The sequence below is a fragment of the Mirounga leonina genome, unplaced genomic scaffold (genome assembly GCF_011800145.1).
Source record: "Mirounga leonina isolate KUSES-001 unplaced genomic scaffold, KU_Mleo_1.0 Mir_93, whole genome shotgun sequence".
NCBI lineage: Eukaryota > Metazoa > Chordata > Mammalia > Carnivora > Phocidae > Mirounga > Mirounga leonina.
Window position 1 is genome coordinate 37159203 of NW_023270854.1, and position 26194 is coordinate 37185396.

General features: G+C 39.9%; 1 protein-coding gene across 19 annotated transcripts in view; it reads right to left on the bottom strand.

Annotated features, from left to right (window-relative positions):
- Positions 1-26194, bottom strand: part of DTNA (dystrobrevin alpha) — a 342111-nt gene that overhangs the window by 113400 nt on the left and 202517 nt on the right. For all 19 annotated transcript variants that reach the window (XM_034996291.1, XM_034996293.1, XM_034996292.1 and 16 more), the window contains one exon: positions 10055-10122. In XM_034996291.1, the coding sequence (XP_034852182.1) occupies positions 10055-10121 (67 nt within the window). In that variant the 5' untranslated portion in view covers position 10122. The remainder of the gene's footprint in view (positions 1-10054; positions 10123-26194) is intronic.

Sequence of the window (26194 nt, forward strand, 5' to 3'; positions counted from 1 at the left end):
GAGCGCAGTCTGTGGGGGGTGGTGGTGGTGGGGGTGGGTGCTTGATCCCAGGACCCCAAGATCATGCCCTGAGCCAAAGGCAGATGCTTAACTGACTGAGCCACCCACGTGTCCAGGTCAACTGCTTTTAGAAACCTCAGTTTTCTCATCTGGAAGTTAGGGATGATGATACTCCTACTACTTATTTCACAGAATTAGAAGGCAAATGCATGACTACACCTAAGCACAGAGAACACTGCCTGGCACATAGTTCGGGCTGTGTATTCATTAGTATTACTAGTGCGTATCCTGCAAACCTTCCCGTCAACCTCAGAGGAGACTCCTTTCTAAAAACAACCACTACTCTTTCTTACACTGTGGCTTCTCATTCCTCTCTAAAAAGAGGAGCATGGTCCTCATATTCTTGAACTACTTTCCTCATTCTACACTTCTACTCAAGAATCCAGCATGGCTTCTGCTGCTCACCAGGTCTGAATGTTCTGCTGAGAATCCAAGTCCCTCTGTGTGTTCTTTCCATGCCACCAACCCAGTAATATTTCCTATGACTCTATCCAGAACCTCTGCCAGGCTCGGGCTGGTGTCCTCACAATGCTCTGCAGATGGGCTTCTTGCTACATCCACACTGGAGCTCCTGGTGATCCTCCTACCCTTTTCTGAATGAGCTGATCTCTAGACTGTGTCTAGAACATAGCAGACTTTCAACAAATGTCTGTTCTTCTCTGCTTCCAAATATTTGGCTTTCTTAAGCCCATGTTTATAGTTCATAACAGATATAAAGGCACAGAGCTATATTTTGACATGTGTTGAACTTTACCAGTAAAAGTGCTACATAAATGTTTCAAAATAGAATAGTTAGGGTAGGAGGTAAACGAAGTGGCCTAGAAATAATTATATTAGGAGGTCAATTAAGTGCTTTCCTAATGAAACTCGGGATGAATTAGCAAGTGTCCTGCATTGAGAGCATTTAGCATCCCCTAGAATCAAACTGATCTCTTTAGATTCATTTAAAAATGATATCAATATTCCCATTGCTTTATAGCTTTATGAAGCAGATCATTAAACATTTATTTTTATGAGAGTGCATTACTTGACAAACAGGCTCATTGACACAGTGCTTGAAGGATCAAAGAGATAGGTAGAGCCTACCCTCACCCAAGGCGGGAATTCTCTTAAACATGCTCTCAAGAGAGGGACATGTGGACAATGGCCATATAAGATTATTTTCAAAGATAGGGATGATTATAACTTAGTAAAAATAAATTAACTTTAAAGTCAGTAAGGCTTAATCTTTCATTTCCTAGTTGTGTGAACTTTGACAAGTTTTTACTCGGTGTCTGATTTCTTCATGTATATGGGGGTAACAATATCAGTTTTACCAGCTGGTAATGTCTGAAGCTTGTACTGTGAGCACTTAATAGCAGGTGGGACTACTTCAAAGATTTCTTATACCATTTCTGAGCAACAATAAGTGATAGAAATTTCTTTTTTACATTTGAGCTTTAATTTGCATCCCGATAAGTTCAATTCATTTGATCCTTTCTGGATACACATAATCTTTTCTCCCTGCCATTTGATAATTTATTTCTCACACATTGGGAAGCAGCTATCATGATCATGACTAGCATCTTCATTACCATCTGAAGATTATGTACAAACGCCCCTGTCATCATGGAGTTTAGAGTTTAGCTGGGATCATACACTTCTTGACCTTTTAGATTGGAGAGGTTCAATTCCATAGCCATTTCAAGCACAATGTCTACCACAGAGGGAGGCACACAATAGGGCTTCAATACATGCATGTTGCTATTATGATTCTCATTATCATCAGACATGGCTTTGAGACCTTTATCCATTCTAGTCTTCCTGCTCTCTGGCTGACTCGTATCTCCTCGGAATGAGATATACAAAATTAAAATGCCACAGTCATTGCCTCGCCTATATAGGATATATAGAAAGCAATCATTACCAACTTTGATAAGGACACTTACTAATGCAATTAAAAAAAATAAATGGCTCATTCTTCTGGCTCTTTTCATTAAAAAGCGGGTTTTAAAAAATCATATGGACCTACATCTGGTCAGATTTTTCTGTTTTCTAGTTAAATGTTTATTTGGAGGCTAAAGATAGGATGTTGTATTTATCTGGTTAGTTTCTTTTAATTTTTAGCTCGTGCTTGTAACCATTCTAAAAATTTTGATTTTGCCACCGGCATTTCAAAGGGACTTCCCAGTTTCGTGTCCTTCTGTGGAACATGAACTCTCTAGAGACAGAGAGACTATCAGAAATCCCTGAACACTAAACCTGCCTTTTCCTCTGGATGAAGATGTATTTTTATTGATGCTGAGCTTGACTCAACATTCAAGAGAGTCTCAGTATCTGTAAATAAGTTTTTAAAAGAAGACATTAGGGACATAGATTATTTGTGTAAGTTCTGGGAGAATAACGATAAGCCCCAGGTATCAAACGGCTGCAATGTCGCACAATTAAATGTCTTAGTTCCAGCAAGACCAGATCCTCCGAGGACAGAAACTGGCTCCTTGGCACCTCCTTCCCACAGAGGTCCTAGGGGCAATTTGACAAAGGTGCATCTCTCCTGCACGTAGTCAAGAGGGGCACAGAGATGATACTTAGGGACAGGAGACTGACCGCGTTCCCTGTCCTATCACCACGTGAACTTAACTGACCCTCTGTTTTGTTCGAGTCAGGAAGGGGTCTGAGGGTTTCTTGATGTTTCCTATTTGTATAAATTCTTCCTGGCTGAGGATGTAAGCCCTGAATATCAGACAGGATGGGGTGAGCAACGAAACTCAGCTTTTCAGACATTAGCTTTTCATATCACCTTGCACAAAACAATGTTAAGTGGCAACCACAGGATCCATATGGTTCTGGGACCCAAAAAAGCTGAGCTGAGACATGGTGCACTGCCTCTTGCTCTGTTTATCCAACTTTTTATTTTATTTTATTTATTTTATTTATTTTATTTTTTTAAAGATTTTATTTATTATTTATTTGAGAGAGAGAGAATGAGAGACAGAGAGCATGAGAGGGGGGAGGGTCAGAGGGAGAAGCAGACTCCCCGCTGAGCGGGGAGCCCGATGTGGGACTCGATCCCAGGACTCCAGGATCATGACCTGAGCCGAAGGCAGTCGCTTAACCAACTGAGCCACCCAGGCGCCCCTGTTTATCCAACTTTTTAAAAATAAATTTGTCTCTGCCCCAGTAAACCATAAACTTAATTCAGTTTTACATGTGTGGTCTTTCTTCTCAAAAGTCTACAAGTTTGTAGCCTGCCATGGGAGTAGTTGCATGTCTTCTGTGTCCAAGTCGGTTAAAACCAAGGACATGAACAGGACCACAAATAGACTCTTCCAGTATGCTACTAGAAGCTGTCCTCCAAGTTGACCCATTACTTATTCCTGCAGACAGGGTCACACCACCACCTATAAATCTACCTAATTGTAGTGATTCAGCTCACATTTCTCCAATACAAGCACAGTGTAAGAGACTTTGCCAGTATCTTGCTGAAATTCAGGTTCATTTTTATGCCATAGTATTTTCCTGAGCTACCGGTCTAGTAGCCTCATTAAAAAGGGGAATTAGCTGACTTAATTCCTTTATAAAAAAGAATTTTAATAAATGAATAAAGAAGTCAGTAGAGCAATCCTTGTTCTTAGCATGTTGAAATATCTAGGATTAGCACTATATTTATTACGTGATCTGAAAAAAAAATCCATCTTATCATAAAACTTAAAAGTTCATACCCTAGATGCTCAAGAATCTATATTCTCCCTTTTTAAGAAAAAATGGGTATAGCAAAAAAAAAAATGAGTATAGTATTTCCCTGTTTTTTCTTTTTTGCAATGTCCTCTTAATTATTTCTGAAAAAAAACAAAACAAAACAAAAAACGGATGGTCTTTTTTCTTTTAGTATTATACCACTGGGATATAATTCTTTAAAACATGTAGATTCAACTCATTTAAAATCTAATATATTAGATTTTCTTCATAATAATATAGAGGGTGCTGGGGGTAAATAATTAAGGGTGGAGATGAATATTATTTTCTAGACTCCTGTATATATTTGAAACTTTTCATAATAAAAACGTAAAGCTCATTCACTAAGGCAACTTGATGTTCTTGTACCATCTCCTCAAATCTCTCATAACCATGTCATACTTGGAAGAAAGTGATAAAGACGAAAGCAAAGATGCACTTAAGAAATTCTGATTGATTACAGGGCTGCCTGGGTAGCTCAGTCAGTTAAGCGTCCCACTCTTAATTTTGGCTCAGGTCATGATCTCAGGATTGTGAGATCAAGCCCTGTGTCTGGCCCCACACTCCCCCCTACCCCCCACCTCTTCCTCTCTTTAAAAAAAAAAAGAAATTCTAATTGATCACACTGCTATATTCTACAAATTCTGTTTTTCCTTTCTTTTGTTATTCCTTCCAAAATTTTTCTCCTCTCTTCCTCTCTGTCCTTCCTTTCCTCACTCTCTCCCTCCCTTCCTCCCTCCTACCTTCTTTCTTTCTTTTTTCTCCTTTTATCCATCTATCTATTTATCCAACCAACCAACCTTACCTAATTTTTGGCTTTCATTTTATTACATTCTGAATAGTTTCACACAATTCATGTATAGTTTGCCTTTCATGTTTTGATAGCTCATTATAAAGCCTTTGGTATAGTCATTCAGATAATTAAATATCTCATTCATTTTTCAAATTCACCCAAGAAATATTTATAGAATAAAGATGAAGCCTATGAACTTTGTATCTGAACTCTTCCATGCTTGCTGATTGACTGGATCTGTGTGTGCGTGTGTGTGTGTGTGTGTGTGTGTGTGTGTGAGAAAGAGAGAGAGAGAGGAATTTGGGGGTCAAGGATAATGCTCACATTTCTACCTTAGGACACTCAGTGGGATGGGGAGGCCCTCATTGGGCTAAGGTAAAAACATGGAGGAATAGGTTTATAGGTGGGTGAATGAAGAGTTCAGTTTTGGGCTTACAGAGATTGAGGTGCTTGTGGGATGTCCAAATGGATATATCAGTGGCAGCTGGATATACAGATATAGAATTCCTGACTATGGAATACATTCCCAGAATTATTAACAAACATATAAAATGCACCAATTTATCTTGGGCCAAGACTGGGAATGTTTTTCCAAGAGGATACTCTGCATATAGTTAGGGGCACTTAGTGGAATTAATGGTGAGCCCACCTCAAGCTGCTTCATTAGTAGAAACCTTGACAGGGAGCAAGGCTAGAAAGGACACTGAGTTCATATACTGACTATTCTGGATAAGCTGACTTATGAGAATATGGGAGGTGGCTTTGAAGGACTCCTTGGAACTTGTGAGCCATAACAATAATGGTGAAGCCTTGAGAGAAAGTAAAGTTATAAATGGATTGATCAAGAACAAAACTTTGGTAAAATCTGGCTTAAGGGTGTCTGGAAGGTGCCAAGAGACAGAAAAAGAGAAGTAGAATGGTCAAAAAAAGCAGAAGAGCAGACTAGAGTGGTTACATAAGAGAGTATTTCCAGGATAGTGACCCATGGTATTAATAATATCTTAAAGAAGCTGAAGAGCAAGAGAAATGAAGAAGCAAGTGAAAATAGTCACTGTATCCACCATGGCCTATAGGGTGTGTGATGGGCTCATGGTATCAGTCTCATTCATGGCATTTTTCTGAGTTTTTGAAATCAGTTTTCCTAAGTCATAGTGTGCATTGCAAAATCATACTCTAGGTTTCATTCCAACTATCCATGTGCTAACCGTAGTCAACTTTCTGAAGAACTATCTGCCTTTGAACAATTCAAGGGTTTGTTGAGTACCAACATTTGCCTCTCTTTGATTTTCTATCCCTCCTCTGTTCAAAGGCAGTGGTATCCCTCTGATTTCTCCTCAGGACCTTTTTTATCTCAGTAGGTAGTCTTCCAAGTTCTGAAAGAATGTTTTCCAATCACTCTCCTCTGATTAAAACATACCTATCCTGTGCCCTGTAGGCTTGTAAACCAACATTTATTCAGCATCTAAGGTGAATGGATTTGAAGGTAAAGGTCTATGGTTTGTCCTTAGGAGACGTTCACAATAGATGAGTGACACGTTCATAAATAAGTGTCATATAAGGCAGAGTGATGTCCTCTGAGAGCAGAAAAACAGAGGTGATTTAATTCCAAGAACAAAAAATTTATCTGCTAAAAGCCAATCTGATAAACTTATTTGAGCTGATAAACTTATTTGATGGCTGAAAAGTCAATGTGAGGATGACATTTACCTTTAACTAGTCTTTTTAGTTTTAATTTAAGGTACTAAATAAACTGATAATTAGGGCATTATACTGAAGGGAATTTTTGGTTAAGGGCAACTTGTCTAGAATTTCTTTAACAAATCAATTTCTTTGGCGGCCATAGGGCTAGTGTTTTGTTTTGTTTTTAACATAAGGCTAGTCTTTTTTTTTCTTATTTGTGAGTCCATGCTATCCTTAATTTCCTTTCTTTACCATTTCTTCTTGCTTCTGCTGCTTGTGGTTATGAGCTCAGAGTAGATGTTTAAATCAGATGTGCTGTAATCACCTGAATTTGCCTAAATTTCTTATCAACTGCTCTTCTTGTGAATTATTATTTTCTGTTGTTTGTGCCCTTTGTTCTTTGGCCTTTGTAAGGCCAAGATGCCTTAACATTCCCCTCAGCCTGACTAAACTTCAGACAGGCTTTTTCCTGACCCAAGGCCTCTGACCTCCTTTCCTTAGAGCATTTATTTTAGAAAACTTTTCATTGCAAATTCTTTGTCTGCTCCATTGCGAAGTAATCTCCCAGCCTCTTGCCAGTTTTACAGCCCAGGAATATCTTTCTTAAGGACATGGGAGCCAAACCTTTGAAATGCAATCATTGAAGGAGATCTCTGATTCTCTTCTGGAGGGTAGAAGCCTAACTTTCTAATTGGGACAATTAGCAAACACAATTGACCACCTTCCCCACTACTAATCTTCAGGACTCTTGCAATAGCTCACCCCAGTACTTAAAAGCTCTTCCACGGGGGCGCCTGGGTGGCTCAGTCGTTAAGCATCTGCCTTTGGCTCAGGTCCTGGGATAGAGCCCCGAATTGGCTCCCTGCTCCGCGGGAAGCCTGCTTCTCTCCGTCCCACTCCCCCTGCCTATGCTTCCTCTCACACTGTGTCTCTCTCTGTCAAATAAATAAAAACTCTTCTAGGGAGTTGAATTCAATCTCTTTTCTCTTGCAGTAGGTCCTGACTGCATTGCAATGATCTTGAATAAAGTCTTCCCTGCCTTAACTCCTTCATGTGCAATTTTTCTTTGGCATTTGTAATTTCCAAAACAAAGACTCTCCTTGGCACTTTCTTTTGCTGTTTAAAAAAATTATTTTTAGAAAATACTTAGCTGACCGGATTTACAATTTCTTCTTTCCTTTTTAGCTCCCTCACAGATTCCTGGGGGAACTTACTTTCCAAGGCCTGATGTCAGTCTTCCCTGATAACAGTTTGTCTTTTTTTTTTTTTTTTGGTGTCTTGCTGATAGAGCTGCTGGGGTAACCCATATATTTTTCAACTATTTAACACCTTCTCAAGGAGATCACCTCTCTCTTTTGTATGACAGCCTACCTATCAACATCAATTCTTCCTTTGAAATCAGCCAGTTGTCTTATCTGGCAGAATCCCACTTACTGTGGACATGTCCTACTTAGTGTCAATCTAAATAGGATGCTCACGAAAGCACTGTTAAGGTACGATGTGTTTTCCCATTTTTGGTCAACATCTGAGTCTATTATTTAGCATACCCAAGGAAGAAAGACACACATTTGTGTGGCTTGCTTAACTCTTCCGATCACTAATCAGAAGAACTCATAAAATGATTCAGTAAAGTGCATGACATCCCGGAGAAGTTTCTATGAGAAGATAAAGTTACCATTTGGGAAATGGATGCACAATTTTCCTATGTCTCTTTCGTTTGAAAAATTTAGAGCTTTTCTGTTTCTGTGGCTATAAAACTTAGGTCAATCATCCTTTGACATTTGTGACATCCATATTTGTGCCAAGGACTTCACCAGGTTTAGAAGGAACTGGGACAGTGTACTTAAATTTGGGTAAGTATTTACAAAATCATGAAATAAGCACACTTTTATAATTCTTGCAGTGTGTTGGCTGAAACATCCCTAATGTAACAGTGATAAACTCAAAGACTTCCCCCCAAGACTTTACTGCTTTGTTAGGTTAAATATTAACATATTTTTCTTTTTCTGACAAAGCACTGGCCCATGATGTTTGGGGCTCCCGACTTTCAGTCTGAGAGTCTATGGTATGGGAGGACACCCATGCTGGCCTGCATTTTGTGGACACAGGCAGAGGTCATTAGGTTCCTTCCTTGGTTACATTTGTATCAACAAAGGGCACCATTCCAGGTGGCTAGCCATGCCAGAAGTGAAGATAACAGGACCAAACGTGGCCGAGAAAATTGGAAGGTCATGGCTGCAACTCTCTCAGGAGCTACAGACGGGTCTCTGAAAGTGGAAAAAGCAAGGAGCATGATTGAGGTTCCTCACATCAATGTCAATTTTCTTTCCTTTTTGTTAGCTCTAACGCTGTCTTGGTGCCTCCAGATTATTGGGAAATGATAAAGAAAAATGTGAATCTTATTATCTGGGGACTTCCTTTATCTGCTCCCAACCCTCCTTCTTACCAAATCAGTTCCAGTCTTCAGTAGAAACCTAATTTTGTCTACTGCTTTCTCAGAGAGGAGGCTAACTACTCACTTCTGCTTATCCTTATTCCTTATGCAAGGAAGGAGAGATAAAAAGACAATAAGAGGAGTATATTTTTACATTGAATTTGAGATGTGTGCCCCCCACTACAACAAGTTCTTCTTCTTTATGAATAAGAAACAATGGTTTGTGGGGCACCTGGGTGGCTCAGTTGGTTAAGTGTCAGACTCTTGATTTCAGCTCAGGTCATGATCTCAGGGTCGTGAGACTGAGCCCCAAGTTGGGCTCTGCACTGAGCGTGGAGCCTGCTTAAGTTTCTCTCTCCCTCTCCCTCTGCCCCACCACCCTTGCTGGTGCATGCTCTACTTCTCTCTTTAAAAAAAAAAAAAAGAAAGAAACTATGGTCTGTAATGGAGACACTACCAGCCAATTACTTACATGGCAACCAGGCGTTTCCATAAATCAATAACCTTTATTTAATGGATTCTCCACTGAGGTAAGTATAGTTTTGGTTTGGTCTCCCTCATGTAGCAGGTTACCTCTAAGCTCTATTTTTTTTTTTTTTAAGATTTATTTATTTATTTTACAGAGAGAGCATGCGTGTGAGTAGGGGGGAGGGGCAGAGGGAGAAGGAGAGAGAGAGAGAATTTCAAGCTGTCTCCCCATCTAGTGTGGAACCTGACTCCGGGCTCAGTCCTAGGACCCTAAGATCATGACCTGAGCCGAAACCAAGGGTCCGATGCTTAACTGACTGAGCCACACAGCCGCCCCACCTCCAAACTCTTTTTAACATTATTTTCCTTTTCACTTTTTAGGAACTGGTTTGTGGGACAGACTCTTCCCCTTTCCATAAAGTCCAAATGACAGTGTATAGTTTGGTCTGGTGATCATGCCTGATTCTTCTTTCCCACAGGAACATATGATGTCATTTTGCAGTTAAAACATTCAATAATTCATTTCACAAACTTTTATCTAGTGCCTATAATATGCCAGACACAGTGATATTGTGGGGACATGAACACAGATTTTAAAATTTAGTGGACCATATTTGTGTCAACACTAGTGTTGACTTGATAGTGTCCATGTATATATGTATACATTTGGCTCTGCAAAACTTTTTCTTTCATAGAAAATATACAGTCTAGTAACAAATTGTGATGATTCGCTAATTTCACTCTTACCTAATAGGAAGCAAAATTGCCCAAATGTACATTTTATACAAGGGATTTAGGATTTTAAGGAAAAGCACAAATGCCATAAGGATTAAGTGGTTATTTCCAGTGTTTCCATGAGTGTTCAATGGAAATGATAGGGTGTTCCTTAAAAGTTCTATACTTACTCATCTCTGCAAACAGCTGTCTTCTTTCTGCCATGGTATTTCCTCTTTTCCCACTATCTTCAATCATTCTAGGAGACAAAATGGTTACAGTGTTACTACCCTCATGCTAATGAGGCAAAGAGCCATTTCTATGTAAACACACTTGCTGTAGTGATGCCACAGAGACAAACTATTTAAAACTGAGTATTTAAGAAGTGTAGCTTTACTTTCACTAATTTAAATCACCATACATATTTTTTCCATACACAATGCTGTTGCAATTGTTAGAGGAGGTATAAAATTTTTATTTTCTAACATAAAAATAACTACAATAGCAGATGACCTTGTGCCAAACTGAATCCAACCATCCACCATCTGTTAGGTGGTTCATTTCCTATATAGTTTCTCTTTCAATTTGGGGGGAATACCTATGAAGAATATAGAGCAGATATTACAGATTCCATTCAAGAAATGATGATATTGAGAATCTCATGAGGTTTAGTAAAGTGAATGGTGAAAACATTTGGACTCCAAGACCAGTTTGCCTTCCACCATATTCTGCTGCAGGTTGTCCCTGTGCACCCCAAACCCTAGTTTGGATGCAGGTTATTTTCTAAATATTGATCTCTAAGTTGAGTGTTTGGAACCTGCAACAGTTTTTCTATGCATAATAATTTCATGCAAGGTGGTTAGGTTCACATCTCTCTGCTTAACCATACTACTGTCTGCAGTAATCATTTAAAAAGTGCTATGAAAATGCCAACAGATAAAACAGAGAATCAAAAAATGTTTAAAAAAATTAAAATTTGACTTGAGGAGAAAGAAGAAATGAGAAAGTTAATGGATATGTTGTTTAGTTTGATAGAGGAATTTGGGGGAAATATTAAGGGTTTTACAGGTTGCTGGAGTTGATTTTTTATTGTATCTAATTAAGCTTTTGAAAAACTTAAGTTTCCTCTCTCATACATGCAAATACATATACACATATACCACCCTGTTCTGATTCTCAGGGGCAATAAACAGAAGGCATAGCTGATCTTTTTGCCTGTCTTTCAATGGACCCTGCTCTTTCTCAAATATGGTTCTCTGTCTGTGCTATTTTTTGGTCCGGATCCCCTGCTCCCTATGCCTGGCTAACTTGCAATAACTTTTCAGCTCTTAGTTTAGGTGGATCTTCCTCTGAAATCCTCCCTAATTCTATAATTGTCTGGGTTTGGTGCCTTTCCTCTGGCCTCCACAGCCCACTATCCCTTTTTCTCAATGCTGAAAATTCACTTAACAAATCTTTATTGAGTGCCTTCTATATCCAGGAACCAAATTAAGTTCTAGGTATACAACAATGATCAAGTCACAGTTCCTACCCCCAAGGTGCTTATACTCTAGTCAGGCAGATAAAAAGCATAGAAGCAATGAAACCACTAGGAAGTAATTATAGCCATAGTAGTGGAAAGATATGTGAGTGTGAGAGACATTGACTACCTGAGGGTAAATTTAACAGAACTGGGTTGCAGAAGACAGGTCAAAAGATAATGGAGCTGTGTACAAAATAACTCACCTAAGGGTAAAAGAAAATATTGGTGAAAACCAATGTGATGCCAGTTATTCTGGTCAAAGAGCCTCACCAGTTGTTTCTACAAGTGAAGGATGATTTGCCTACTGACAGGAAGGGAAAGAAGGGCATGGAACAGCTTTGGTTTACAGAGTTTAGGGAAGAGTGTGTTCCCATTCACCATGGGTGATGACGTACCCAGGGTCTGGCCTAAATAATAACTGGAAAAGAATAGGGTTGTTAATGAAGTGTCTTCAATTTGGTAACAATTCAGTGCTGAACACAGTCAAGTACTTTCTTTTTATGATTTTAAATATGCAGGTATGGTTAGTATATAGAGATCACACCCTTCCTGATTCACAGAACCCTATCTCCTTTCCTCCAGAGGAAGTGGGTAGATAATAATCTGACATTCACAAAATAGTCTGGATACAGCTTCCAATTTTTATTTCAAGAGCTTAGAAGTAATGTTGAAGCAATAGAGAGACAGAGGATAGAACCAGTGATATGTTCCTGCATCTGTCTGTATGTTGGAATGAGATGAAAAGAACTGCTAAAAATAAATCACAAAGGATGGCAAGCTGGAAAGCTCTGATTGAAAATGTCAGGGAAGGAAAGACTGGCCTCCAAACCCACAGCCCTTACTGCCTGTACCCCTCAATTGGTACCGTTTGTGACATCTCTTTTCTAGTTAACTTTCTGTATGTTTCTCTGTAAGGTTTTTGAGGGCGGTGACTTCAAACATTTTAAATTCTTCACAGTGCCTAGCAAAATCCAATCAGTAAATGATATGTCCAGTTAGTATTTATTGAAAAAAAAAATGAATGAAACAAAAAAAAATAGAGGAAGAACAATAAGAGCTAAGTTTGTTCTCCACAAAATAGACTTTTAATGATATTTCCCAAAACCGATTCACAGAAGAGTTCAATTCAGATTGCACTAGTTTCAGAAATTAATTATTTGAAATGAAGGAGACTAATTTATATCTCTTATAATCTAGGACCATACATTTTAAAGCAAAATTTTGTCTTATGAAACAGAAGCTAAAGTAGATGCAAACTACATTGATGTCACCGTTTGGTCTATTCATCATCATTTTGTGATTAATTAACTCATGAAAGAACCATAATTAGTTACATAACAGGAATTAATTCTCACTTCTAAGTAAAATGTGTACCTTATAAGGACAAGAAGGAAAAACTCAGTCGTGTGAAATAATAAAAAGCATGGAATTTAATGATAAATATAAAAGGAAAACAACACATTTCTCATTTCACCACTAAAGTTTCCTGGGAAGCAGCACTATTAGATAAAATTGAGAATACACATTTATTACCCGTTGATCACAGTCATAATAGTAAAAAAGGGAAGGCATGCTAGTTTACTGATTACATGGATTCAACAGAGGGACTGATGGACAGAGTCTGTTCATGAATTGAACAGGCAAGGAAGCACCATCATGGGCTCCTTATTTTCCAATTTAACTCTGATCAGTGGGACTTGATATACATAATGCTTGACTTTCTTCTTAGCAAGAATGAAGAGCAAAACTTTCAGTAGCGGAAGGTGGGAGGGTTTTTGCAGAGAGAAATTTTGCTTCTGAAATTGTCACGAAGCTCTGCTTTTCATGAATTTCAGTATTACAACAGCTGCCCAAAGTCATATAGAGGAGATGAAGGGGAAAAGAGCCCATCTTTGACAATACTAATGTCACAAGGCGTGTGGCTCACCAACAGGCCTAATTTGGTGAGTTTCAGTTACTCCTTCATGTAGATAAGATGCTTGCAACCTTAGAATTTACCAGATTGCATAAATGTCAAAGTAGCAAAAGGAACTAACAGGTGATGAATAAGTGATGAGCCCCATTAAGTCATTTCCTTTACTAGGGTTCAGTCCCATGAATTATACAGGGTGTGCATTGTTTTCACTTATGAGAATCTACCCATTTCATTTACTTAAGAAATATTTATAAGGTAGCTATAATTTGTCAGATACTCTGCTAGTTTCTCAAGATCCAAAGATGAATAAGACATGATCCTTGCTTTTAAGAAGCTCACAGTTTAGAAGGAGAAACAAATTATTCCAAATGAGAATTGTATTTGGTGTAATATGTACAATAATAAAAATACATACTAAATATAGTAATTTACTTCTGGGAAATCTGAGGGAGGCATCGAGGGGTGACTCCGGAACAGAGTTTATAGGACAAACAAGAATTTTCCAGATGGAAATGAATGGAGGAAACGGTAATCAGAGTTAGAGGTAATCATGGAAAAATCATGGAGCTTTAACAAGAATATATGGGAACTGGGAATAATTCAGTATTGCTGAGTGCAAGTGTGAGTACAGATGCCAGAACAGGCATCAGATCTAGAAGGTCTATTCTCACATCTGGACAGTGTAGGGCTTTCCAGAAGATCAGATGCTACCGTGGTTAAGTAGGAAACTGATGTGTACAGATTTAGGTTTTGGCAAGGAGATTCCAGCATACTGAGTGGAGGAAAGATCGGGCAGGTAGGAGGGTAGGGGTGTGAGCACATGATTAAGGGAAGAGTTCAGTTTGCTGGAAACTTCTGTGATTCAGGAGCAAGAATATTATGTCTTACGCTAAAGGATTGATTTGAGATTCAGGGTGCATGCAATGGGACTTGGTGATTTGTGGTCTCCATGAAGAATGGTGGAGCAGGGCAACTCAGTCTTTGCTCTCCCACACCATGTCACACACTGGAGAAAGCAATCTGCTGCAGTAATGACTTCATAGAAAGTGAGCTCATCAAGTCACCTTCTTCCAGCATCGTCATGAAAAGGGGGCCACAAAATTGGATAGGGAGGGCTCCCGCTCTCTGCTGCTATTTGTGGGGACAGATGAAATAACAGAGTAGAACAGTGAGGGAACCAGCAAGAAATAGAGAATAAATCAAAATACAGGGCACAGAGTGTTAGAAGAAATGTGAATTGTATTTTGGCATAGTGAGAATAAGTTCACATTGAAATATCACATTCTTGAGTTACTTCCTTCATGACACTTCTTTAATCCAACATCACCCATACTAAACACACATTTCTATGCCACATGACATAAGAGTTTTAAACGTAAAATCTTAAACTGATGGTGTCTTACATTTGTATAACTTTCTGAAGATTATAAAATGCTTCTCCTGTATAACCTTGTGAAGAATTTGGGGAGATATTATTATTCCCCAGTTATAGCTGAAGAACTTGAGACTCAGGCAGGTAAAAAAATATTCCCCCCCCCAAAAAAAAACATTTTCTGGAAGGGGAAGACATTTAATCCATTTTTTTTGGCTTTTAATTTTTAAATTCCTAGGCTGGGATGAATTCTAATCGCCAGTAATCTTACTCCAGCTGCCACTGTTCAATACAAATTAAGATTTCCTGAAACTAGTAAGTGAAAAGAAGTTGCTAGAGCTTGGTGATTGACAGGCCAAAAGGAGGCGAAGGGGAAGGGTCCACAGCTCTCTCAAACTGCAGGAGAGATTCCTTCGTGTGCTTCTCCCTAACGGAATCCTCCTATACTAAAACAGAGTTTTACTGGACATAATCATGGAGATCAAAATGATTCCCAGTGTCCAGGCTGATGTAAACCCAGATACGTAGAAACACACCAACTCACACACTGGCTCACGCTCTCACGTTTTAAATCCACGAAAGCCGACAATGCTTTTAGAAATGTCTGGCTCTGCTTTGCCTCTGCTCCGCTTGAGCAAACACTTAAGACCTGCAGACTTTGTGCTTAGTATGACGAGCCTGTTTCCAGGCCTTATTTCCCTTTGCTTTGCTCCAGGGGGATGACAGAAGGGTGCTGGCTTCAGCAATCACCAGGCCCTGCAATCCCCCAAGTTAATAACTGCAGTGAAGGCCATTTCAAGCTCCTTTCCTCCTTTAATTGATTTATTGGTGGCATATAAATGCCTGTTTCCATTTCTGTTAATGAAAGAGGCCTCTGATACGACTTTCACAGATTTACATTCTCGTCCTCATCTTTGGCAATATAATAAAAAAGTATTCAGAGCTCTTTCCCGAGGCAAAGTATAATTGCACTTGCTTTTACTTCCCAGTCCTTTATCAAGATGAGCCCCTGTAAGTAGGAAAATGCTGTTACTAAAATAAATGGCTATAATGGGCTTCGGATTTCTTTTACTTTGAATGTCATCTTCTGCTCTTGGAACTTGGGTCTTGTAATTGGGGGGTGAGAGGTATGAGCTCACTATTTTAGTATAATGACCAGCTGGATGCATTATCAGGGATTTGATCTCCCCTCCAAAGTACCAACCATAGGTACTTGGCTGCGACTGCCCATCACACTAGCCTGGAGACCTTGTAAAAATGCAAATACCTGGATCTACTGAAGCTGGGGTTGGAACGGAGCACTTGTGTTTTTAAGAGCACCAGAGGTGTTCCCGATACGCAGCCATGTTTGAGCTAGAAATAGAATACGAGTTGAGTTTGACCATAAACCTACCAGCAGAACATTAGGGTGGAATTCTTATGTTGTTTTGTTATATGTTTCTCTTGTTTGTAAGACCCACTTTAAAAATGTACCTTGAGCCCAGGGAGAAGATAATTAATTCTTTGGGGAATGTCAATATACCTAAACATTTACATACAGTGATATGGGTACCTAAAGAGGCAAAATTGAAGAAATAGAAAATGCCATTAAAAATTTGAGAAAACCATTTTTATTCCAGGAAGAACGACTCTGAGTGGTACTGTCAAGTCAGGAAGGGACTTGCTGTTCTGGGGTAAGAGTGTACCTGACATTTAAGGACATTTGGTTTTGTTTGCTTTCATTTGGTTTAGTAACAGGCTGGGACTCCTGCTCATTAGCACCTGCTATCACCCTCATCTGCCCCTTATTAGTAGTAATGGCTTAAAGATTTCAGAGCACGTCTGGGAGCAACTTGGCGTGGGTAGAAAGGAACCTTTTGGAAGGAAGATGATGAAAATCTGAACTCTGTAATGTGGGGTTCGAAGTTATTAAAATGTTTCTGAAGGATTGGGGAGCCCTGTCTAGGAGCTCGATTAGAAGGACCTCTTCTAAGGGGAGATCACTCTAAGAAGGTGGTTGTCAATACTGATGCTACCAGCAGTTCACTGGGACCCACGATTTTTCAGAACACCACCTTTTATTCAATATGATGTGCCTTTGGGACAATGGTATTGTGTGTGTATGTGTGTGTGTGTGTGTCTATATTTTTCAAGAGGAATAATGTTAAGATATAGCCACTTGGTCATGGTGGAACTATGGCAGTCCCTAACGCTAGAGAGAGAGGTATCTTTGTCCTCCTACTGGGATTGCTCAGTTCTTAGCTTCTGGGGGATAGGTGTTAGGAAATGACTGCCTTCTGATCATTTGGAACTTTCTCAATTCAGTGTATGATGTCAGAGTTCATAAACATAGGTCTGTTTCTTTTTCCTACATGTCTAATACTTGAAAACAAATAAGTGAAAAGTTCCCTCCCTCCATAAGTAGAAGACTGATTATTTTTCATTAATCTTGCAATGGGACAACCTCCATTTTGTAACAAAATTTTTGAGCCCCACTTACAATAGTGAGATTATACTGTATATATAAGAGTAAAACATTTTGTAAATGTTTGTAAATGTAAAGAGTAAAACATTTATAAGAGTAAAACACTTTGAAAAATTTTAAGATTGTAATTCCAAATATTGTTCAAATGACTGAGTTAACTTTAGCTTCTCAATAATGAGGCTTCCAAATGACAGGATGTATTAGCTGATTAAGCAGTGCAATGCTGTCGAGGCCATAGTTTAAGCTTTAGATCCTTTTAATGATTTGATAAAAGGTAAGGATACTCGCCCCACCAAAACATGTATGGACATACATGGATACACAAATAAAGGAAGTATAATTGCTTATGTGGGCTGGGTTAGGGGAAGAAGGCCGGGAGTTGGTGAGAATCAAATGTAGCTTTGTTTTCTAGGAAGCACCAACTGTTGGCGAAAGAGAGCGGCCGGTCACAGTGGGTGTACCTGCAAAGCAACTGCCCAGGGAGACAGTGCCAGAAGGCTCATGGGGGTCTCTTGAGGCCGGGCAAACAGGAAAGATGTCGAGGAGAATGCAGTGATGGGCTCCTCACAGGGTAGAAGCCAGCATGCCTGGGTCTACACACTTAATATTCATGTGTCAGGCCGAAACTCGAATCTGATCAATCCAAAGTGCTTTAGGACATTATGGCGTGACTCCTGGTGCTTGAAAGAATTCTAACTCATCTTTGTTTTGAAAGATCTTAAAAAGAGTAGTAGAAAGAGACAGGTACCCCTTGTCCAATTCTAACGCATTAAGGGGAAAAAAAAGTGGGGGCAGTTACTGACCCATGGGCCAATTGTTATCTGGGCTTCCGGGAGTGTGACTTCCAGGAGAAGAACTGGGAAAAATAAAGTGAGAATAAGTGTAGGACATGGCATTGAGCATCAAGATATGGGCCAGGGAGGCTTGTTTGCTTCAAAATGTCCATTTTTTATTTTTTAGGGTTAAGGAATGTTATGTGTGGAGACATAGAAAAGGCAGAGTCAGGTAAGAAAATTATTTTCTGCAGTAGGATGAGAAAATCAGACTCTTTCTGGGAGAAGAAATAGTAATAAGATTAAAAGAATAACTGCCACAACACTATTTAAAACAATTATCATTTTACAAAAAAGCTCGCCCTGTACCAAGCATTATGCAGGAGTTTTCTCATTATGTTCTTAGAAGAACAGCATATGTTGATATTGGTATTCCCATTTTACCAACGTGGACACCGAGCTTCTGAGAAATTAAGTAATTACCTAAGTGACCAATTTAGAGTTTCAAACCAGACACATATGACTACAGAGCCACCGAGCTTCTTAAGACCAAAATGGTGTATGAAGTAAGACTCAAAGGAACTTCTCCTTTTTCTCTGAGGATGGTGGTAGTGGGACATTCCCACACATACACACAATGAACGAGGCCAAAGCATCACTGAAGACGTGCATTAGTGGATGCCAAGGGGAGTTGGGCGGGATGGTGGTAAGGGGTTGTGTGCTTGCACAATTTCGCTAAGGAAAGAGACCTACAAGTCATAAAGTGCATAGATCCTCTGCACTCCCTGCTTCAAGTTCTCCCACCTCTCCTCTCTTTTCATTTTATTCCCTCTTTCCTGGATCCAGATTCCTCTTCTTGCCCTTACTTTTCCTTTCCTTATCTCTGCTCCTTTATTCACTTTCTTCATTTCTATGTGTATTACGGAATATGACTCAAACCAACAAAATAAATGGTTAAGATTGAGAAAGAAAGACCAAGCAAGTATAGCGGAAAAGAAAACAGAATGTTATATGGTGAATAAGTTCTGTGGATCTAATGTATAGCATGGTGACTGTAGTTAATAATAATGAATTTTATTTTATTTTATTTATTTTTTAAAGATTTTATTTATTTATTTGACAGAGAGAGAGAGAGAGACAGCGAGAGAGGGAACACAAGCAGGAGGAGTGGGAGAGGGAGAAGCAGGCTCCCCGCAGAGCAGGGAGCCCAACTCAGGGTTTGATCCCAGGACCCTGGGATCATGACCTGAGCCAAAGGCAGACGCTTAATGACTTAGCCACCCAGGTGCCCCAATAATAATGAATTTTAAACTTTAAACTTTGCTAAGAATCTTAAGCTTTCTCATCAAAAAAGAAGGTAACTACTTGAGGTGATGAGTGTGTTATGTCACTTGCTTGTGGGAATCATTTCAAAGTGTATAGGTATATCAAATCATGTTGTACACTTTACATATATTACAGTTTTATTTGTCAATTATACCTCAATAAAGCTGGGAAAATTAAGTTTATGCCCTTAAAATGCAAATTTCCCTGGGAGAACCCGAAAGTTCGCCTTGGTGTAATTAATTTGGTTGGTTTCTTCCTCTTCTTTTTTTTTTAGAGAGAGCGAGAGAGCATGGGGGAGGGGCAGAGGAAGAGGGAGAGAGAGAGAATCTTAAGCAGGTTCCATGCCCAACATGGACCCTGAAGTGGGGCTCAACGTGGGGCTCGATCTCATGACCCTGAGACCATGACCTAAGACAAAAACAAGAGTTGGACACTTAACCTACTGAGCCACCCAGGCGCCCCAACTCTTTCGAGATCAAGATGATGGGAGGGCAAATGGGGGGAGGGGATTAAGACAGGCAGGAAGGAGGATGTCAATAGGACCACTACCATCTTTTTACAGATTCAGAACCAATACAAAGCATGAAAAGAACACAGGGTCCCAAATACAGTCCATGAAAGATATGAAAAGATGAAAGAGAGTGTCTATTGTTTTTAAGCCCCCCTCCTCCTTACTAATTCTTCTGTATGTCTCTCAGAATATATTTGTGCCAGAACAAATATTTTCAAAGGGCAAATCTCAAGAATCCTAGATGGTAAAATAAGCTATTTTGTTCTCACTTAAAATGAGGAATAAGGGAATCTACATTTTCAGTCTAGTGTAATTTGTCGGTAGAAAGTGGAATGGAAGCTAACCCAGAGTTAGTCGGTAGAAAGTGGAATGGAGGCTAACCCAGAGTTAAATATTAAATTAATTAATATCATGCTATTTTTTCCTTTCTCTACTCAAATTCTCTCAGCGGAAAATATCTCGGCCTGATACAATATAAAACGACCCAGAAAACGGCAATGACATTGTAGGGACTCTGATGATTCCTATCCAGTAAAGTCACAGCCAAGTCTATGGGGTTAATATATGCACATGCCAAAATTAAATAGGCCACATGGAAAAGAAACAGGCAAAGTGTATGAGCTGCCAGAAGTTATGGCTGCAAGATCCCCAGCAGTAAACAACGGCATTCTGCACACCACGGTCCTTTCCCTGAGAGGAGGGGTGACTGGCCTGACAGGAGTAGAGAATGGAAAGAGAAGAAACAGAGGCAGCCCTTATTTCTTGCCTCTGGATCTGTTTCCATGACTTAGAAGCCTCTTCGTTGTGTCCCTTCCTTTGAAGAGGATTTGTCTGAAATTAAGGAATGACTGGAAGAAATCTCTGTTTCTTGAGAGAACCATGGCTCTAAGTTGGTGGTTGCCAAGAATTTTAGTGGGGAAGAATAGCTGGTGGGAAGGCGCCTTCTTTCTCAGTCTTGAATCTCACAGGCCCTCTGGATCATTTTGTGGAGGCAGAGGTATGAATGCCTTGGTCATGTGGCAGGAAGGGACTCTGAGATTCGTTTGTGGAGAATAATAACCAAAATAGTTAACAGGCATTAAGTGCTTACCATGTGTGGGTAGGCTCTGAATTATAAGCATTTTACAGGCATTGTCCTATTTATTTCTTACCCTAACTCTGAGATAGGTCATATTATACTACCTTGTTTTATGGAGGAGAAAACCAAGGCTGAAGAGGTAGACAGAATAATGGCCTCGCAAGGAGGCGCTGGTCCCAATCTCTAGAATTTGTGAATATGTTACCTTATATAGCAAAAGGGACCTTGCAGATGTGATTAAATTAAGGATTTTGCGATGAGGAGATTATCCTGGATTATGTGGGTGGGTCCAATGTAATTATGAATCCTTATAAAGGAAAGAGACACTTTGATGATGGAGGTAAGGCCCGAAGACCAAGGGATGAAGGTGGCCTCCAGAAGCTGGGAAAGGCGAGGAAATGCATTCTTCTCTCCAGAAGAAAAGCAACCCTGCCAACATCCGATTTTAGCAGTCAGACCCTTTTTGGACTTCTGGACCTCCAGAACTGTAGGATAATTGTTTTAAGCCACCAATCTGTGATAATTCGTTATGGCAGCAATGGGACCCTAATCCAGTTTGAAAGGTTAAGAAACTTCCACGCGATCACCTTGCTGGTAGCCACAGAACCAGGACTGACACTGCACAAGTCTCTCCAGAGGCTTTATATGGAACCGTCACGCTACAAGACCAACCTCTGCCTCCTTAGACTCCGCTAGCTCCCAAAGACCATTCAATCATTTACTGAGACCTACTATGTTATTGCCTAATGTTTATGATCCTATGTAATCCTCAGATCTGGATGTGTTATCATTCCTATTTTACAGATGAGAAGAGTGAGGTTAAGAGATTTTTAAAAGCTAAAATTTACACCTAGGTCAGTCTCCCTGACTGTCATTCCAAGTTTTTAGCTTTTTCATCCTACTGCCATATATGTGTGACCAACATTTATTTGGCATCTGCTAAACACCACCATAAAACATAAATTCAAATTTGAGTGCTTTGTCCCTCAGTAATTCTTGGACAAATCTAGATGGTCCTATAGGAGTCACTATACCAACTACGCTCTAGGAATATTCCACTCCAGATGGTTAGTGGTAGAATCTCTGGACACAAAGTTGCCATTGACACAAGCTCTTTCAATCTCAGTGGCTTAATGATTAGAATTAATTAGGCTACACTCTGATGCCATCTATATCAACACATTTAATTAGCTCTGATTGCTTACTCAATATGGTCAAATTTAATAGCAGTCAATCTAGTAAAGAATATTCTCAGATTATTAAAATATGAGATCACATATCTGACTATCAAAATAGAAGAATCATTAGAACCCCAAGCTACCACATATAAAAAATCATCTGGATGGCAGAATACCCTGCTCCTAACAGATACAATATTCTGAAACACAGGAGTTGCTAGCTAACCAAAGGGTCTGGAAATGAGGTGCCTGCTGCTGGGAACTTTATGATCCCCAGAAAGCCTATACCACAACGAATTGCATTTACCCAATTAAAAGATCACATCCTTGGGCGCCTGGGTGGCTCAGTTGGTTAAGCGACTGCCTTCGGCTCAGGTCATGATCCTGGAGTCCCGGGATCGAGTCCCGGATCGGGCTCCCTGCTCAGCAGGGAGTCTGCTTCTCCCTCTGACCCTCCCCCGCTCTCATGTGCTCTCTCTCAAATAAATAAATAAGATTTTAAAAAAAAATCACATCCCTTTATTATGTTATGTTATTTTTACCATAATATAAAGGACGAAATGATATATAGTACAATTCTGTAGAAAACAGACCTGCCTAGAGGACCAGAAAACAAAGCTAATTATTGAGTCATAATCCCCACGTTAATTGGTAAATGGAACAAACTGAACACACACACACGCACGCACAATCACCCCGTGACTGTGACTTTGTGGTGCCCCTTCTTCAAACCACCCCCACTTCCACAGACACACGACTAGAAACAGTCACAGTGATGCCAAGTAAGAGCTGTAGCCCTTGAACAAAACATTTTTAGCCAAACAGCATCAATGCCACTGCGGGTATGCTTTTGAGATTGGAAAAGTCCATTCTTGTGATGCATCACTATATGTCTGCTCCGTGAATCTGTGAATACTGGAAGCAAGTGTTCCAGATTCATGCTCCAGTGTCTGCATTTATGGAAACAAGTGTCCCTGGACCTCGTGAGAACATAACAAAGGGTAATAAGCGCAGGCTCAGCATCCAAGACTGAACAAGCGGTTCCTTTTTAAACAAAGGCTTTTGCGGAGGGGTACTCAAGCCATTTCCTGCCGGTCTGGCCGCACAGACTAGCGCCCATCATTTCACTGTCATTTAATGCCCCAGAGCAGTGATGCATTTAATAGCACGTTGGTGACTTCAAAGACTTAATGAGTTTAAACTACTCATTGTAATGATTAGGTACTCAGAGAAATAACTACTGAAAAACTGTTCTTTAAAAGCGCCAAAAAACTGTCACAAGGGATTCTGGGACATCGGTTGTTGTTATATGTGACCAACAGTATCTTTCGAGCTCCCACAGTGTAGAAATGCATCTCAGAGAGGCTCCCTTCCAGCTGGGCTTGAAACATGAATCAGTCCTGTCTCTTACACAGTTACCTCAAGGCAAAGCGTTTCAAATAAAATACAGAGCCTGCATAACATTTCAGGGGCAAAAAAAAAAAAAAAAAAAGCTTTGTAAGTAAAGGAGTCAGACCAAAAAGCTCCTCATTGTTATTTCCCCATTTGGAATATGTCTGTAATACGGCTTCCCAACTCTGTGGTGTCACTTGGTGAGAACAATGACACTCAGAAATCAAGTGATAGGTCCAAGGCTGCACGGTGAAGTAGCAACATCAAAACTTTTAAATTCTTGGGTCCTGGCTAGAGAGGCTTTTCAGTCTACAATATCGTATCATAGTGCCTTCACAAGTCAATGACACTTTTCCTCTTTTCTGATGCACTGATCTACTTCTTTGAGGTAGTTAATCTAGTGTTAAATGCTCTCAAAAACATTTATCAAGAAATGAATATGGGGTGTTAGAGATGGGGGTCGAGGGAGTAAAGAATGAGAACCTTGGAGTTCACAAATGATTGTTATAATCACAAAGGCCTGCAGAAATCTTCTCAAGCAGGCAAGGCCTGTGGAACCAGATGCCTGAAAATGTTTTAAACTTGAGTTATTGTTCTCTAAGGTCCATTAATAGTCTGCAAAGCAGCCAAGCTAATGAGTTCTTGAAATGACAGCTTTTTGAAGTTTGGGGTGCCTTTGTTCATACCAACTTTAGGATTATGCCAATATTTTCTGGAGGTGTGTAGGGGGCAGACTAGTTGTGATGGTGAAGAATAGAAAGAGACTAAACCTCTCACCTCCAAGCAAAAAGAAAAAAAAAAAGAGGTCATTTTTCATTTTTAAATATGTCACAGTATGACCAGTGTGCTTATTTTTAATATAGAGCCTGCTTATATCCTAATCACACAGAATCAGAGTCAGGTGTTTTTTAGTTTTAAAAGTTTAAGCTAATTGCGCAGTTTTTCTCTGCAAAAGTTGTCAAGAGTTACTTGCAACATGCTCTTGGCAACTTTTTCTAGCCCAGTATTCAATGCTAATCCTCCGTTAATGTGGTGCTCATGGCTCTGGGCTCTCAGAACCAGGACTGGCCCAGGACTGAGAGCCCTGCACGAGACTCTCGATGGAAGGGGCTTGGGAAAGAGGTGTTACTATTACATCGGCATTTCTTACTGTCAAATGCTCCCCTCTTTCAGACAGAGTAGACTCCTAAGAGTAGAGGCAAGGGACAGCAGATAGAAGGAGGGAATAAAGAGGTTAAGGTGCAGAGGGAGCAGAAGGCAGAGGAGCTAAAAGAGGGTGACCACTCAACCTCAAGAAAGGTGTCCAGGCTTGCCTTGCTTTACTTGGCAATGGGGATTTTAGTAAACCATGGGAGAGGAAAACAACCAATATGGACACCTTTGTTTTGAAACAAGCAGACATACTACATTGTTTAATTTCGGAAGTCCCTGGGGTCTTCTCACTAGCAGAGGCCGTACTGTGGCTGTCTTTCTTGGTTTAGATGTCATGCTTTATTATGGCAGCTTGTGATTACATGAGCTCATTTAGGAGCCATGCCTTTTGTATCTAATGGCCTCCATAGTAAATGAAGATGCATTCTGGCGAACAGCAAGTAAATGCAGGAGGGACTTCCCACCACCTTTAAAGTCCAAATCTTTAAAATGTCTTTGTAGGTCCTGAGCAATATGGCTCCTAGGTTCATTGTTGGCCCACGTCACTCTGTTCACTCCCTGCACTGCAGTCACTCATGGCTCGGGGCCTTCCCTTCCTTTGCCTGGAATATTCTCTCTTCTGTTCCCTGTGCAAATCCCAACACTTCTCAGCCCCAAACCCGGCCAGCTCCCATTAGTCTCACTATCCTAGGGCAGCCTTTCCTAATTTCGCTAATACACTCTAGCTGTCAGCTTTCATAATGCCCTCATAATTTACTTTTATAACAGTTATCGCAATTACAGTCATAGAACATGAAATTGGTTTTTTGGGGTCTGTATCACTCCTAAGACTGTCAGTTTCATGAAGGGTGTGCAGTATCTCAGGGATGTTCATTAGTACCACTAGTGCCTAGAAGGAATGAATAAGGCCAAAGGAGGATCATTACACCGGCTGCAGGCCATTCTTGTGCCTTCCACTGTACAGAGGAGGAAAAGAGGAGCCACTGGAAGATTTCCGTGCCCAGGAGTTAAAAAATGCAAGCCGTAATGACAGAATATTAATCTGACAGTGTATGCACAGGATGAATTGGAGAAGCCTGGGTTCGGTGGTGGAACTTGGCTTTTCCTCTCTCAGAGCAGTTGTTGGTCGTATACTGTTCAGAGGGAGGATCATACCATAGATGGCTCATGTTGCTAAGAGAAACTACTTACAAATAAAATGAGAGAAATCATTCACTTTCCCTCTTACGGTTTCAAATATATTTTTGAGATGGGGAGATGTGGTAAAGAAGAACAGACTATCTGAGGAGGAATAATGAAGACTTCACCTCAATAAGTGAACTTTTGTGATTATTTCACAAAATAATTTTGCACACTTATATATGATTTTAACTTTTAAACTGTAGGCTGTGTGTGGATGAGAACTTAGATAATAGCAACCTTCATAGGTATAATTTGACTCCGCCTCCCTCCTCATTATAAGGTAGTTCTTTCTTTGATGATTAAGATAGTCTTTATATACATCAGCAACAAACAGTCCTGTTTCAGGTAAGCCCCAAATGGTCAATTTTGGATAACTCTGAATATTTCCAAAGATACCAAATATCCTCCAAATACTGATACTTTCACTATACAGGAATTTAAAAATGAATACAGATTAACTTTTACT